General features: G+C 36.4%; 1 protein-coding gene across 2 annotated transcripts in view; it reads left to right on the top strand.

Annotated features, from left to right (window-relative positions):
• ATAD2B (ATPase family AAA domain containing 2B) overlaps window positions 1–17,754 on the top strand; it is a 155,159-nt gene that overhangs the window by 26,021 nt on the left and 111,384 nt on the right. For both annotated transcript variants that reach the window (XM_047744659.1, XM_047744658.1), the window contains exons 3-8: window positions 3,954–4,003; window positions 4,354–4,507; window positions 6,425–6,527; window positions 7,816–7,924; window positions 10,582–10,698; window positions 13,271–13,346. In XM_047744659.1, coding sequence (XP_047600615.1) covers window positions 3,954–4,003; window positions 4,354–4,507; window positions 6,425–6,527; window positions 7,816–7,924; window positions 10,582–10,698; window positions 13,271–13,346 — 609 coding nt within the window. The remainder of the gene's footprint in view (window positions 1–3,953; window positions 4,004–4,353; window positions 4,508–6,424; window positions 6,528–7,815; window positions 7,925–10,581; window positions 10,699–13,270; window positions 13,347–17,754) is intronic.

Raw genomic sequence — 17,754 nt, 5'->3', positions numbered from 1 at the left:
CTAAATTTTTAATTTTTAATTTTTAAATTTTTTCCAGAGAGAGAGATTGAGTATGAGCAGGTGGGGAGGGACAGAGGGGGAAGGAGAGAGAGAATCTTTTTAAAATTAAATTAAATTAAATTTTATTTCATTTTTAAAATTTAAATTCAATTAATTAACATCATGTAGGAGAGAGATAATCTAAAGCAGGCCAGTGCAGAGCCCAAACAGGGCTCAGTCTCACAACCCTGAGATCATGACCTGAGCCAAAATCAAAGAGTAGGACACTTAACTGACTGAGCCATTCAGGTGCCCCAAGACTGCTAAATTTTTTTAAAAAATTACTATTGCTTGGTGAAATAACTTTTCTTTTGAGAGCTCGGTAATTGGATGAAGGTAGAAGTAAAAGTGGAACTAGAACTTTGAAGTTTTCATAAATGATTTGAAATAGATCATGAGTTTTCTTTTTGGGGAGACATCTGGGCTTATATTTAAAGGCTCAAGTTTATCAACATAATTACAATTTTTTATAAAATAAGGATATTTTTGGTTAAAAATTTTACTATATATTTTTTATCTTATATGTAGAAATTCACAAATATCCATCCATGCTAGCCTAGATAGATGTCGTAGCTTATAAATATTTTGAGTAAATTTTTGTCAGCTGATATTTACTTAGCTACTATACATTTATTGAACTGGATGCTGTGTGTGTGGGCATGTGCACATGTGTCTGTCTTTCTGTGTTTTTGGAGGAGGCACCCTAGAGAATGTGACATGCATTTAATGTCTCTAGAATAATAGAAACACATCCTCTAAGATATAAACAAAATTGAATCTTTGATAAGACTAACTGTACACTTAAATATAGTATATGTGAAAATTTTGTTTTGTGGTCAGATGAGAGAGTAATAAGGTTAGGCAGAAATGTAACCACTTGTTAAACTGCTGAGGCACATTAGAATTGTAGGCAGTATTGGTTAAGGTCTTTCCAAACTGAGGCTTTTCCTGAAATGAAGTTTAAAACCCCTAAGTCACTAAATGCCTTGGATTTACATGGGAAAGGGAGAATAAGTAAAGATTGCTAGTAGCCTCATAGTGCATTTCATTGGTAATATGCTCCAGATAACTAAAGGTGTAGAAAATGTTTTTTTTTTTTTTTTAAAGATTTTATTTATTTATTTGAGAGAGAGTGTGAGTGAGGGACGGAGGGAGAAGCAGATTCCTCGCTGAGCAGGGAACCCAATGCGGGGCTTGATCCTGGGACTCCAGACATGTCCAGGATCCTGCGACTCCAGGATCATGACTCAAGCCGAAGATAGATGCTTAACCCGGTCACCCAGATGCCCCAAGGTGTAGAAAATTCCAACATGATAATCATCTAATGTAAAGTAATGCTGCCACCACTTAAGAAATTTAGGAAAAAAATAAAAAATAAATACAAAGTTTAGGAAACATAGATACAGGGAAGTATCCCCCACCTACTTCCCCTTTTAAAAATAAACAAAGGAGGGGTGCCTGGGTGGCTCAGTGGGTTAAGCCGCTGCCTTCGGCTCAGGTCATGATCTCAGGGTCCTGGGATCGAGTCCCGCATCGGGCTCTCTGCTCAGCAGGGAGCCTGCTTCCCTTCCTCTCTCTCTGCCTGCCTCTCTACCTACTTGTGATCTGTCTGTCAAATAAATAAATAAAATCTTTAAAAAAAAATAAATAAACAAAGGAGATTTCATAATCATAAAAGATTTATTGGAGCTTTCATTTAAATAGTGAAGTCACCTAGTTACATTTTAAGTGATTAACTTTTGGGAACATTGATTTAAGAAACTTCTTTAGACATATATATTATTGTATAGGCAGACCAGTTCTTAAAATCCCAGTATTTTTTCTCTTTCCATACTCAAGTATTTAATATTATGTCTCCTTTTTGTTCTTCTTCGTCTTTATAAAGAGAAATGGTAATGGAAAAAGGATGACAATAATCTATGATTCTAAGATAATTGGTTTAATTAAAGAATACGTTTTTTTTCTTTTAAAACCGGTATTTCTTAAGCAACAAAATAAAAGCCAAGTAAGCATTGTCTTCAAGAGTAACAAAAAGCTTATTGTGCTGTTTTTCCAAGGACGTTGCTACTGTTCAGAAAAGTTTTAGATTTCTTTTGTAGAGTGATTTCAGGGTTAGCATCTTACGTTTTTGAATAATTTATGTACAATTTTAGCGGTTTGGTTTTGCATACACTAAAATTCACTTGGAACCAAGACATGTAAATAAACTGATCAAACTGAGTTAATATTATGTTGGGTCCAAAGCCAGAGTATATTTATGAAGTAGTAAAATTGAGTTTTCTGTCTGGTTTTAAGTGACTTCTAGAAAATTTGTTATGTATAATCTTCCAAGGAAAGATATGTTAATACACCAATTTCACTACTTTATCTGTACTTTGTATACAAAGGTGCTAAAAATGAAATACTTTCCAAGGGGTGTAGCATATTAGAATGAGATAGTTTTGTTGTTTTCTGGGGGAAAGGGGACTGGAGTTTTTTGTTTTTGCGTTTTTGACAGTATAAGTACATATAACAGTTTGAGTTTTTGTGTATATCCTTTAGTCATCCTAGCTCTGACCTTTTTTTTTTAAGATTTTATTTATTTATTTGACAGAGATCACAAGTAGGCAGAGAGGCAGGCAGAGAGAGAGAGGAAGGGAAGCAGGCTCCCCGCTGAGCAGAGAGCCTGACGCGGGGCTCGATCCCAGGACCCCGGGATCATGACCTGAGCCGAAGGCAGTGGCTGTAACCCACTGAACTACCCAGGCGCCCCTAGCTCTGACCTTTTTTAGGCAAGGGCTTTTATAATTAGGATTTAATATTTAACATTTAAAATTTAGCATGAGGAGTGCTGGAGTAACCCAAAATGTTAGAATATTTTAGTTAAGAAAATTTGTACAAATAGAAGTGGACGATATAAGCTTCCAGTTTTGGAATAAGTAAGTCATGGGGATGTAAGGTATAGCGTGGGGAGTATAGTTAGCCAATGGTATTGTAATAGCATTCTGTGATGACAGATGGGAGCTACACCTGTGGTGAGCACAGCATAATGTATAGGCTTGTTGAATCATGGAGTTACGCACCTGAAACTAACGTAACATTGTGTATTAAGTATAATTCTATTAAAATAAAATTTTGTGCAAACGATATAGATAATAGGAGATAATCATATATTTGCTATTTTCTAAATGAGTGCTTTCCCTTTTTTTAATTTTTGAAAATGATAGTCATTGGGTATTTAAAAAATACCTTAGTAAGTTTACATCGACAGTTCTTTTATAATGTAGCAATTTAGTTTTTTTTTTGACTTTCTGATAATACAAAAGCATACTGTGGATTTTTTCAAGTCTTCATGTTTTGATGGTCATTTAAGTATCCCTTACTGAATTAACATTTACTTTCCTTCACCCAAAAGGGAAAATTGTACAATGACTATTTTGAGAAATTAGCTATTTTAATTTGTCAGATTAGAATGTGTAATAAAATATTTCGGAGAAATTATTAAATGGTGTTGCTGTTCAAGGACTTTATTTTTCCTTCAGTTTATTGTTTGATAAATTTGTCATTGTTTGATTTTTATTTTCTTAACCGAAACCAATAATAAATGTCTGCGACCTTTGCTGCTTATTATATCAGTTAACTTTATGGTACATGTTGAGCTTCAGCCTCTCTGGAATTTATAGAGTTGAAGACAGAGTAAATTCAGTTTATAATCTGTTAGTAAAGCTTTTCTTGAAGTAATGAAATGAGTCATTGCAAGTATATGTTACTAATTGGTATATTACCAATCTTAGAGTAAAATAATGTCATCTTTACTCTGAAAAAAGTAATATTACTGACATTTTAAAGATTAAAATGATTCCACCAGTATTGCGTTTCTTGCTTCTTTAAATGAATGTTGATGTGTTTGCATATTAAATATAATTGTGTTCTAGGTTAACTTCTCAGCCTGGTGCTACATTACCAAACGGACATAGTAGCTTATGTGAGTATTCTGTTATGAAACTGGTTAGTATTGAAATTCTTACTCATGTTGTTAGTAAGTGTTAAAGTGGGGTAAAATTTACTAGTATGTTCAGCATATAGTTGGAAATGACTGGATTTCCATGTCATACTGAATACTTATGTAATTGTTAAATGTTGAGAAATCAGTACAAATGAAATTATTTAAATTACTATGACAGATTATAGTTATCAAAATTTTAAGTTATTGGATATTAAAGCCATTTAAGAGGTTATGTTAAATTTTTATAGCCTTTTAAAAGTAATTTTTGATGTATCTTTTTTTCTTTTCATACTCTGTACTTTGAAATGTAAATCTCTCTCTTCTTGTAGCCCTTCGAAGCCATCCCCTTCGAGGGGAAAAGAAGGGAGATGGGGACCTTTCTTGTATAAATGGTGATATGGAAGTCAGAAAAAGTTGTCGTTCCAGGAAAAACAGATTTGAAAGCGTGAACCAGAGTTTGTTATTTGATCAACTAGTGAATAGGTATGAATGCTTATAAGCAGTTTAATTTAATTAATTTATTTAATTGATTTATCAGATTTTAAAATTTCAAAATCAGATTTCAGATTTCAAAAAAAATCATTTTTAAGCTAGTTATGTTTTAAAAAATAACTTAAGCACTGACTTAGTAATAAATGCAATTATTTTAAATTTAACTTGAATTAATAGTGGTTAGCAGTGATTATCAGTTTCTAGTCCATTTACTGGATTTAGTAGTTTATGTGATAGTTAAATTTTTCTCATCCTTTTAAAGTTTATACATAAATAATATAAAAAATAATTTTATTCTCTTTACTGTTATAGTCCTTTAATATTTGCTAATTGTTAATGTTTCTGACAATTTTCAAGCAACATTAATTTTCATTGTTGATGTGTAGTAAGTATACTTTTCTTTAGTCAAGATTTTGAATTAATGGTCTTTTGAGACTGGGTATATGGGAAACAGTGAATGAGCCTAGGAGATTGCTCAGTATCTCCATGCAATGAAATTTTACTCTTCTCAGATGATAAATTATCCTACTTAATCCTTGCAGTGATCAAGAGAGAGGGGAGGTCAGTGTAATCCCTGTTTTATAAGGGAGGAAATTATATTCTATACTGGTAATGTCAAATTCAAGTATTAGTTATTATTTGTTAAGTACTTTGATCATTATCTGGACAACACAGTAAGTGGTATATAAATGTGTTTAAAAGATAAAATGTGGTAATGTGAGCCTGTATTTCATGGAGGTCAGTGTTTTCTAATTTTTAAAATTACCTGTTCAGTTAACCTTAATGTAGGTTTTAAACTTTTTTTAACTAGGCTTCATGCCCAGTGTGGAGCCCAACATAGGTCTTGAATTCACGACCCCGAGATCAAGACCTGAGCTGAAATCAAGTCAGATGCTTTACTAACTGAGCCAGACAGGTGCCCCTGGCTTTAACTTTTTTTTTTTTTTTTTTTGCCTTCCTCCCCGCTAGCTTTAAACCTTTTTTTTTTTTTTTTTTAAGATTTTATTTATTTATTTGACAGAGATCACAAGTAGGCAGAGAGGCAGGCAGAGAGAGAGGGGGAAGCAGGCTCTCTGCTCAGCAGAGAGCCTGATGCGGGCATAATCAGTGTCGTGGGATTATACCCTAAACTGAAGGCAGAGGCTTTAACCCACTGAGCCACCCAGGCGCCCCTAGCTTTAAACTTTTTACAGATTCTTTTTCATAAATTTTCTTAACACCATCTTCAAATAAAAATATTGAAATTTTTTTTCTTTGTCTTAGATTTGGTAGTTAGTTATTTATAGTGGTATTGTGGAGTTAAATATTTAGGAGTATTACAGATTTTATTTTTAAAGCAATCTTGACACGCAACATAGGGCTTGAACTTAAAGCCCTAAGATCAAGAATAGCATGCTCTACTGACTGAGCCAGCCAGGTGCCCCAAATATTTGGAGTATTATAAACAAATGTTCTGTTTCATAAGTTTTATTATAGCAATTATATTAAGGTAAAAGATGTTCTGGATTTTGGGGGGCATTATCTTCTTTTATTTATTTTTTCTTTTTCTTTTTTTAAAGATTTTATTTATTTATTTGACAGAGAGATCACAAGCAGTCAGAGAGGCAGGCAGAGAGAGAGGAGGAAGCAGGCTCCCTGCTGAGCAGAGAGCCCGATGCGGGGCTCGATCCCAGGACTCTGAGATCATGACCTGAGCCGAAGGCAGCGGCTTAACCCACTGAGTCACCCAGGCGCCCCTATTTATTTTTTCTTATCATAGCACATATGGGGCATTATCTTCTGATGGATGCTGATTCAGAAAGTTATTTAATTGGGTTCCATGTACAGTTACATATCAGATAATTATGCTTTGATGAAGAGCTCTTTCACATGTCTGACACATTTTGTGGTTTTATTCTGTGATTGTAGTACTGCTGAAGCTGTACTACAGGAAATGGACAACATTAACATCAGACGGAATCGTCGGTCAGGAGAAGTAGAAAGACTTAGAATGTGGACTGATACAGAATTTGTGAGTATATTAACTTTAACAACCTTGGCAAATATTTTGGTTTTTTTTGGTTGCGGAATTCAAAGGGAGGATGAGCAGCATTTGGATTTTCTTGAATTAACAGATTTGTTCCTTTCTTTTTTCCACTTTGGTTAGGGATTTTATGTTTTCTTCTGTCCTTACTCTACTTCCCACAACCTTCCCCAAAAGACCCTCCGTGCTTTTGTCAGAAGAATCATCTTAACAGTACCACTTTGGGGTCGCCTGGGTGGCTCAGGGTTAAGCTCTGCCTTCGGCTCAGGTCATGATCTCAGGGTCCTGGGATCGAGCCCCTTTCGGGCTCCCTGCTCAGCAGGGAGCCTGCTTCCCACCTCTGTCTCTCTGCTTGCGCCTCTGCCCACTTGTGATCTCTCTCTGTCAAGTAAATGGATGAAATCTTTTTTTTTTTTTTTTTTTTGGTTCAAAGATTTTATTTATTTATTTGACAGACAGAGATCACTAGTAGGCAGAGAGGCAGGCAGAGAGAGAGGAGGAAGCAGGCTCCCTGCTGATCAGAGAGCCCGATGCGGGGCTCGATCCCAGGACCCTGAGATCATGACCTGAGCTGAAGGCAGAGGCTTTAATCCACTGAGCCACCCAGGGGCCCCTGAATGGATGAAATCTTAAAAAAAAAAAAAAAAAAAAAAAAGTACCACTCTGTTAACTCTGCTGATTTGAACCTTTAATGTTCTTTTTATTGTGTACTGAATTAATTAAAAACACCTTGACCATCATAATCTGGTTTCAGCTTTATCTTCTCACACACCATTGCCCAGATACAAACAAATCATTCTTGTTCCTTTATCCTTAACCAGTGGTAATAGTTCTGGTTAGGGACTGCTGCAATCCTACCTTTATTTCAAGGTTCATCTCAAATGCTGCCTCCCTTCTCTTTCCTTAGCAACAAGAGGATCATCTCTCTGAATTCTGTGGTACATTGTACCTTTCTTTATGGCATTTAGTTTGTTTTACTTTGTTTTATAGTTACCTGTGACTTGTCTTATTCCATCCTACTAGGCTGTAATTTGCTTCAGGGAGAAAATATGTTCATGGCATTGGAGTTTTAAATTTTCAAATATTTTATATATTTGTTTTATTTTTCCTTTTGTCCCTTGCATTTATTGAATTCAGGAACCTCCATTTTTTCATGAATCTGTGCCTTCAAATAGGTGCTTAGTAAATTTCAAGAGTGGTCATATACCATTGAGTTAATGGTATTTATGGATAGGAATAAAATCCATGTTAATTGACAGCTTTCTCTCTTTAAAAGGAAAACATGGATATGTATTCAAGAGTGAAAAGGCGAAGAAAATCACTGAGAAGAAATAGTTATGGGATACAGAATCATCATGAGGTCTCCACTGAGGGTGAAGAAGAAGGTTTGTAAAGTACCTTATGAAGTAAATACTACAAAGTTGAGGTGGGAGGGAGGAAGCATGTGTGGAGTAATAATATGCATAATATTGCTAGGTGGGTGATTTTTGGCTTTAGAGGTCTATATTGTATAATTTGGAATAATTTTTATTTGGCATTCTGAGTTTTTACCTTCACCTGGAAAAATGCCTTTAATACTATCGCCATTATGTAATTTATTAATAGTCCTCCCGTGACCTAATCTGGTGTGACATTTGCTATGGACTGATTTGTTATTAGGTGAGGCCTCTTTTGTGTTTCGATAGATAGCTTCTAACTGGAAGCCTCTGTCCATAGTCACTTTCTGTCTATATCCTCTGAATCTCTGATTATTTGGGTCCCAAATTTAGTTATGGACCAAGAAGTAAATAGTGACTTTCGGAGAAAGAAGGCCTGCTACTGTTAGTGGAATAGGTTGTACTGTTCTTTTCCGAGGCTTGTCTGGGTTCTGAACTGAAGAACCCTGGCTGAATTTTTAGGGTTGGAGCTGGGAACATGATGGAAGTAGCTTTGCCCCAAAGATTATAAATCAGTGACTAGAAGTACACCTATAGAATTCAGTTCTGTAGGTGTTAATTTTTATTGAAATGGATTTTCAGAAGATTCCATGTATTGTAAATATAGGATAGTTGTATTTTACCAGGAAATCTTACCAGTTCCTATTATTTGTATAGCTTAGATGGAGAAGATGGGTTTATTTTCTCAAATTTTCTAATATATTATTAGCGAGTTTTGAAGAGCTGATATTTCTAACGAAGGTACTTTATTGAGCAAATATTATTGTTGTTACAGCTAGAACCTCTATATTGCTTCCTTTGGAGAAAATCAGTATAGGTGAGACAGATTTATAATGTGACTTTTGCCTTTTCATTAACGGAATACCTTTGTAGAGTTTTCAAAGTAGATTTGCCATGTATAGAATTTCTTCCTACAATATTGTTGTGCAGGTGTTTCTCAAAATGTAATATTTTTTGAGGATTTAAAGAGACTTAACTTGGGTATAAGTAATTTATTTAGAGAATAATATTGCATCTACTGATTTTCTCTAGACCTTAATAATAAAAATTTTTATAAACTTGGAATAAGCTTTCAGATGTCATTATTAAAATATGAAGTCCTTTGCATTTTTAGTCTCCTATTTCACTCAATATTACTGGTGGTTTTAAAATTTTTTCTGTTCTTTAATATGGTTGTGTTGTGTTGACAATTCCTGTGGTTAAAAAGTTAATCACAAAGTATATTGGATTTGGGAGCCATAAGCCAGTAAATTTTTATCAAAGTTTAATTTAATTTAATTTATTATTATTTTTAAAAGATTTTATTTTTAAATAATGTCTACACCCAACATGGGGCTTGAATTAAAAAACCTGAGATCAAGAGTTACATGCTCAATTGACTGAGCCAGCCAGGCACCCCACCTCAGACTTTTATTTTAAACTGTAACTTTGGGTTCCCCAGGTCGCTCAGTTTGTTAAGCATCTGCCTTAGGCTTAGGTCACGATCCTGGAGTCACGGGATTGAGCCCCGTATTGGGCTCCCTGCTGAACAGGGAGTCTGCTTCTCCCTCTGCCCCTTATCCTGCTCATGTGCTCTCTCGCTCTCTCAAATAAATAAATATAATTTAAAAAATATATATATACATATACATATATGTATATATATATTACATATATATGTAATAAATAGTGGTTTGGCTGTAACTAGTATGACATCTATCTACAGTTTATTTTTTTTTAAGATTTTATTTTTTTGAGAGAGAGAGACAAAGAGAATGAGACCGAGAGCATGAGCAGGGAGGAGAGGGAGAAGCAGGCTCCCCGTGGAGCAGGGAGCCCGAAGTGGGGCTCAGTCCCAGGACCCTGAGATTACGAACTGAGATGAAGGTAGACGCTTTACCTACTGAGCCACCCAGGTGTCCCCAGCCAAAGCACTTTTAAAAAATAAACCTTCAGGATTTATGTACATTATAATTTATTTTTAAGTGTATAGTTAGGCAAATCATAAAGTGATCACTTATGTCAAGAAATAAACCATTAACAACCCAGAAGTCGGCTTCATGCTCCCTCACAATTCCTACCTCCATTTTCCTACCAAAATAGAACTAATTTGTGCTTATCTGTCGTCAGCAGGCCTAACAAACCATTATACTGCCAACAAAAATTGCTCTTGCTGTAACATTAGTAATTATCTTGTAAGCATTTTTTTTTGAACTACCAAGTGGTATTTGGATACTAACCTTATTCACTGGTGGGTAACTGGCCATTAAATGAAGTTGGATCCAGTCAAATTTTGATTTATCTTCTATTACTGTTTTGTATAACCAAAGATCATAAGTATACCTAGGTTATTTAGCAGAGAGCTATATTATTTGTAGGAAAGGCATTTAAAAAAAATACCTATCTAGGTTGATTTTTAATTGTATTGATATATGCTGTATCATAAACTGTTGACACTTTAAAATTTCAACTGTGCTGAGGGTAAAAGACAAAATATAAATAAATACTCATTTCTAGAGTGAACCAGTCCTTGTGGATCAGAAGTCCAATGCGCTATCCATTGCGCTACGGAGCCAGTCCTTGTGGATTAAAACAATGATTCTTTTCTTTCATGTGGGGGAAACTAGAATCTCAAGAGGAAGATGGAGATATAGAAGTTGAAGAGGCAGAAGGAGAAGAAAATGATAGACCATATAATTTGAGACAAAGGAAAACAGTGGATCGATACCAAGCACCTCCAATAGGTAAGAGATGCTAAAGAAACTTCTTTTGTAGTTGAGCAGCTTATTCTGCTTCAGCTCTTTAAAAAAAATTAGTGCTGCTAAATTTAAAGATTTTATTTTTAAGTGATCGCTACATCCCATGTTGGGCTTGAATTCACAACCCCAAGAGTTGCAGGCTCTACCAGCTTAGCCAGCCAGGCACTTCCAGTTTTGCTGAATTTATAAGAATGGAATCTCTTGTAGTTCCATTTATCTTTTTTTTTTCTTTTAAAGATTTTATTTTTATCATTTATTTGACAGACAGAGATCACAAGCAGGCAGAGAAGCAGGCAGAGAGAGGAGGAAGCAGGCTCCCTGCTGAGCAGAGAGCCCGATGTGGGGCTTGATCCCAGGACCCCGGGATCATGACCTGAGCCAAAGGCAGAGGCTTTAACCCACTGAGCCACCCAGGTGCCCCTATATTTATAGGGATTATGCAGTCATCAGCACTGTCTAATTCCAGGACATTTTATTATTTCTTCACTTCCATACCCTCAGACCTTGGCAACCACTAATGTACTTTGTGTCTATAGATTTGCCTTTACGCGGCCTTCGGTGTCTAACTTGTTCCACATAGCATAATGTTTTTTTTTTTTTTTTAAAGATTTTTATTTATTTATTTGTCATAGAGAGAGAAGCGAGAGTGAGCACAGGCAGACAGAGTGGCAGGCAGAGGCAGAGGGAGAAGCAGGCTCGCTGCCAAGCAAGGAGCCCGATGTGGGACTCGATCCCAGGACGCTGGGATCATGACCTGAGCCGAAGGCAGCTGCTTAACCAACTGAGCCACCCAGGCGTCCCTAGCATAATGTTTTTAAGGAAGGACTGAGATATTTATATGAGATAGTTCTACTCAGATTTTTTTTTTTAATTTAAAGATTTTATTTATTTGAGAGAGAGAGAGCACGAGTGGGGTGAGGAGTAGAGGGAGAAGCAGGCTCCCTGCTCAGTAGAGAGCCTGATGTGGGACTCCATCCTGGGGCTCTGGGATTATGCTTAATCCCGGAGTCCCATGATTAAAAGTGAGCCGCCAAGGCACCCCAATACTTAAACTCTTATGCTTTAAAATGATGATTGAATCTCTGGAAGGGGTGGGTCAGAGTTATCTTACTAGAGGCTTGCCTCTAGTTGATGCAGATTGCTATGCAGACATTACACCAGGTAGGAGTCACTGTCACAGATAGCCCTGTCGATAATGGGGGAGATTTGTAAAGATAGAAAAAAGATTGTGAACCATTTTTATAGATAAAAGAAATCTTTATTGGGGTATGAAATGCAGTGTACTGCAAGTACACATATTTAATATGTACAGTTTGGCAAATTGGATATACCTTAGGTACGTATCTATGAAACTGTCATTACCATCAAGATACTGAACATGTTTATCACCCCCCCAGATTATCTCGTTGCCTGTTTGTAATCTGTTTTTAACCTTCTGGAACCATCTCCATCCCAGTCCTCAAGAAGGCACTGATCTCATCTGCTTTCTCTAACCGTAGATGAGTTCACATTTTCTTGAATTTTATGTACAGTATATACTCTGTTTTGTCCAACTTCTTTCACTCAGCATAATTTTAAGACTCATCCATGTTGTTGAAAATTATACCAGTGTGTTTCTTTTTATTACCAAATAGCATTCCATTGTATGGATATATCATAACTTGTTTATTCATTCATTTGAGGATGAACATTTAGACTGTTGACATTTTTAGTGTTTTGCTGATACAAATTTGTTATGAACATTCATGTGCAAGTCTTTGGACATATTGTTTCATTTTTCATAAACACTGAGGAGTAGAATGGTTGGGTTTGTTATTAGGTTTATGTTTCATGTGCTAAGAAATTGCCGGACTGTTTTCCAGAGTGATTGTACCACTTACATTCTCCCTAAGAGTACATGAGAGTCCAGTTGCACCATTCTGTTGCCACATACTTGGTATGGTCCGTTTTGAAATTAATTTTAATATATATTTACTGTAGTTTAAATGTCCATTTCCCAAGTGATGTTGAGCATCTTTATGCGCTACTTTGCCAGCATTACCGCTGGTGAAATGTCTGTTCATATCTCTTGCCCATTTTTTCAGTTGAGTTGTTTATTTTTTCAGTGCTGAATTTTAAGAATCCTATGTATTTTGGCAATCAGTTCTTTATCAGATACATGATTTGCAAATATTTTCTTTGTGTGTAGCTTGTTTCCTTTAATTTCTTGATAGTGTCTTTCAAAGAGCAGAATTTGTAATTTTGATGAATTCCAATATATTAAGTTTTTTAATGGATTAAGTTTTTGGCGTGGTATCCAAAACAATCTTTGTTTAACCCTAGATGATGAAGATTTAATTTAACATCTTTTTAGAAAGTTTGTTTGCAACTTATGCTATTACCTGCTACAAAGTTTTTATTTTTGCCGTACTCCTTCTAGATAGCATTTGGAACTTGAACACATAAGACTCACTTCTATTCAGAAAGTTAACAGAAGTAATTTCTATTCCTTTAATACATCAGTTTATCAATTTATCATTAGTTATTTCTTTGCTGTCTTTTTTTCTTTTTCTTTAAGTACCGGCTCATCAAAAAAAGAGGGAAAACACACTGTTTGATATTCATAGATCTCCAGCAAGAAGAAGCCATATCAGGTATGTTTTGTTGGTTTTCAAAAAAGGAAAAATTTATATCAGTTATTTAGATATATTCTTTAAATAATACATTACGAAATGTCTTATAATTAGAATATAGGTATTGATGGTGTTGGTAATGTCAGTGAGGAACTAAATGGTGATTAAGGACTAGTAGTTATTATCTTACATGTGACTGTTCTCTTCCTGGTTCAGTTTGCTTGGAATAGTTACTGTTTTAATGATTATGTTCTCTACAGCTACATAGCTCTTTGGTGATCTCTTAGTAGAGTTGAATCTAAACAACTCACATTGCTTTCACTTGAAACAGTGGTTCAGTTAGTCTTTCCTGTTTTTCCCCTTTTCCCCTTTCTTTCTTTTTTTTAAAAGTTTTTATTCATTTGAGACACAGAGAGAGAGAGCACGTTAGCCAGTGCACACATGAGTAGGGGAGGGTTTGCACAGAGTAAGAAGGAGAAGCAGACTCCCTGCTGAGCAGGAAGCCTGATTCAGGGCTCCATCCCAGACCCAGAGATCATGACCTGAGCTGAAGGCAGATGCTTAACCAACTGAGCCACCCAGGCACCCATTATTGGCCATTTTTGTATCTTCTTTGTAAAGATTTCTGCTTAAATTTCTGCCCTCTTAAAATGAAGTTGTTTGCCTTCTTACTGAATTTTAAGTTTTAAAAATATATTCTAAACATAAATCTTTTATCACATGTACATATTACAAGTGTTTGCTCCATCATTTGACTTGGCTATTTGTTCTCAAAATGATGTGTTTTGAAGAGCAAATGCTTAAAAATTTTTTTAAATGAATTTTTTTTTAAAAGATTTTATTTATTTATTTGAGAGAGAGACAGTGGGAGAGAGCATGAGCAAGGAGGTCAGAGGGAGAAGCAGACTCCCCATGGAGCTGGGAGCCCAATGCGGAAAAAATAGTATAGGTTTCCCTTAAACCTCTTACCCAGTTTGTTGTTGTTGAATATTTTATTTACTTATTTATTTGACAGAGAGAGAGACGCAGTGAGAGAGGGAACACAAGCAGGGGGAGTGCGAGAGGGAGAAGCAGGGAGCACAGTGCGGGGCTTGATCCCAGGACCCTGGCATCATGACCTGAGCCGAAAGCAGACTCTTAACAACTGAGCCACCCAGGCACCCCCCTCTTACCCAATTTTCGTCATTGCTAACATGTTGTGGCATGTTAATAAAACTAAAAAGTGATATTGGTACCTAACTACTTACCAACCTTCGAGGTTTATTTGGATTTTAATAGTTTTTTCATAATGTTCCTTTTCTGCTGCAGAATACAAATGAGGGTATCACCATATTACATGTAGTTGTGTCATGTCTCCACAGTCTCTTCTGGTCTGTGATAGTTTTTTGTCTTCCTTATTTTTCATGATCTTGATAATCTTGATGAATCCTGTACCTGTATCTTTTTTTTTTTAATTTAAGATTTTATTTATTTATTTGTCAAAGAGAGAAAGAGCACAAGAAAGGGGAAGGGCAGGCAGAGAGAGGAAATAGGCTCCCTGCTGAGCAGGAGACTGATGCAGAACTTGGTCTCAGGACCCTGGGATCATGACTTGAGCTGAAGACAGATGCTCAACCGACTGAGCCACCCAGGCATCCCACTGTCCCTGTATCTTGTGAAATGTCCCCCAGTATGTCTAATCATGTTTTTCTCTAGGTGAGACTGGGGTTAGGATTTTTGGAAAGATTACCCAGGAGGAAAAGGATCCTTCTTGTTGTATCACATCAAGGGGAAAATTATATCCATATGACATCACTGATAATGTTAAGTTAACCTTTATAACTTGGTTAGAGTTGTGTTTGCCATATTTCTCCACTGTAAAGGTACTGTTTTTCCATTTCTATATATTTTTTTTAATATAAACAAATTACTAAGTCTTGCACACCTTCAAGGAAAGGTAGTGGTTTGGAAAATAAGCTCTATCTCTTACAGGGGGAGTGTCTACCTGTATTACTTAAAATTCTTTTGTAAGACATTGGCATCCTCCCCTTAAAAATATTTATTCAGTCATTTATATTAGTATGGATGCGTCCTTATTTGTTTTATTTTGTTGCTCAAATTGTACCTGCTTTAGCCATTGTGTCCCTTTTACATGCCTCCATCGTTTTATTTTTTGAGTAGTTCCTTATTTTCTGTCATTACAACATGCTCCAGGCTCATCGTAAACACTCTGTGCCCCAGCTCTAGGATAAGCCACCTCACTAAGGATCCCTGTTTTCTTTTATTGGAGAATAATATTTAGAAGCCAGTATCTAGATACTATGTGTGTTTGTACATAGGACCCTCTTGTAGATAGCTAGGTAATCTTATGTATGTACACTAACCTATGTATACAGACACATTTATAATTGTTTCTGTACCCATCTTTATATTAAGCTAAACATGAATTCTTACTGAAGTGGGCCACTCTAATCCACTGTCACAGAGTTTATTCTCATCTTTCTTGTTTATCTTGTAACTTTCAGACATTGAGAGGCCTGACTCCTACTATCTACATCTCTTATTGGTTGTTTCAAATTTATATGAAGATCAGAATATCTATTTTTTTTTAAAGATTTTTATTTATTTATTTGACAGACAGAGATCACAAGTAGGCAGAGAGGCAGGCAGAGAGAGAGGAAGGGAAGCAGGCTTCCTGCTGAGCAGAGAGCCCGATGCGGGGCTTGATCCCAGGACTCTGGGATCATGACCTGAGCTGAAGGCAGAGGCCTTAACCCACTGAGCCACCCAGGTGCCCCAGAATATCCATTTCTTAAAAAATTTATATACTCACTTGACAGAGAGATCACAAGTAGATAGAGAGGCAGGCAGGGAGAGAGGGAGAAGCAGGCTCCCCACCAAGCAGAGAGCCTGATGTAGGGCTCGATTCTAGGACCCCGAGATCATGACCTGAGCTGAAGGCAGAGGCGCAACCCACTGAGCCACCCAGGTGCCCCTGAAGGCAGACTCTTAACCAACAATCACCAGGTGCCCCTAGTTTGGATATTTTAGGTCCTTTGCATTTTCACTTAAATGTTGTAATCAGCTTGTTAATTCATTTCTTTCTTTTCTTTTTAAAAAATTAAATTAATTAATTATGATCCCAGGACCATGGGATCATGACCTGAGCTGAAGGCAGCTGCTTAATGACTGAGCCACCCAGGTGTCCCCAACATTTATTTTATTTTATTTTTTTTAGAGAGAGCACATGCACGTGTGTGCATGTTAGTGGGGGAGGATGGGCAGAGGGAGAGAGAATCTTAAGCAGATTTCATGCTCAGTGTGAGCCCCAGGCAGTACTCGATCTCAGAACCCTGAAATCATGAGCTGAGGCAAAATCAAGAGTCCGATGCTTAACCTACTGAGCTGTCCAGGTGCCTCTCTTTTTTTTTTTTTTTTTTTTAAAGAGTAATCTCTACATGCACTGTGGGGCTTAAATTCCCAATCTGAGGTCAAGAGTCCAGTACTGGGGAAGCTGGGTGGCTCAGTGGGTTAAGCTTCTGCCTTGGGCTCAGGTCATGATCTCAGGGTCCTGGGATCAAGCCCCAAATTGGGGTCTCTGCTGGGCAGGGAGCCTGCTTCTCCCTCTCTCTCTGCCTACTTGTGATCGATCTCTCTCTCTCTTTATCTCTGTGTCAAATCAATCAATCAATCAATCTTTAAAAAAAAAAAAAAAAGAGCCCGGTGCTCCTCTGACTTAACCAGCCAGGCACTCCTGTTAATTCCTGCAGTAAAAGCCTGCTGGGATTTTGTTTGGATTATATTAAAACTGTAGGTCAGTATGGGGAGAATCGATATTGTAATAATTTTTAGTTTGCCAGTCCATAAACATGTTATATCATCTCATTTAGTTAAGTCTTCTGAAATTTCTCTCAGCAGTGATTTGTAGTTTACATTGTAGAGGTTTTTCATGTCTTAAATTTATTTTTAAGTATTTCCTATTCTATGCTTCAGTGGAATTGCTTTTAAAAATTGTTTTCAGGATGCCTGGGTGGCTTAGTTAAGTGTCTGCTTTCAGCTCAGATTCATGATCCCAGGGTCCTGGGATGGAGTCCCACATTGTATCATACTCCATTTTCCGCAGCGGTCTGCTTCTCCCTCTGCCTGCCACTCCCCCTGCTTGTGTGCGCTCTCTCTCTGGTGAAAAAATAAACAAAATCTGTAAAAAAAATATATATTTAAAAAAAACCCTGCTTTCTAGGGGTACCTGGCTGGCTCAGTCAGAAGAGCATGTGACTCTTGATTTTGGGGTCGTGAGTTCAAGCCTTACCTTGGGTATAGAGATTACTTAAATGAATAAATAAAAACTTAAAAAAAAACTGAAAAAAAAAAACTACTTTCTAATTGTTTGCTACTAAGATTTAAAAATAGAATTGTTTTGTCTGTTACTTTGTATCCTATGACCTTAGCA

Source organism: Lutra lutra, chromosome 9 (genome assembly GCF_902655055.1).
Source record: "Lutra lutra chromosome 9, mLutLut1.2, whole genome shotgun sequence".
NCBI classification, from domain to species: domain Eukaryota; kingdom Metazoa; phylum Chordata; class Mammalia; order Carnivora; family Mustelidae; genus Lutra; species Lutra lutra.
The sequence above is the reverse complement of the archived record's forward strand: the minus strand, read 5'-3'. Positions and strand labels throughout refer to the sequence as shown.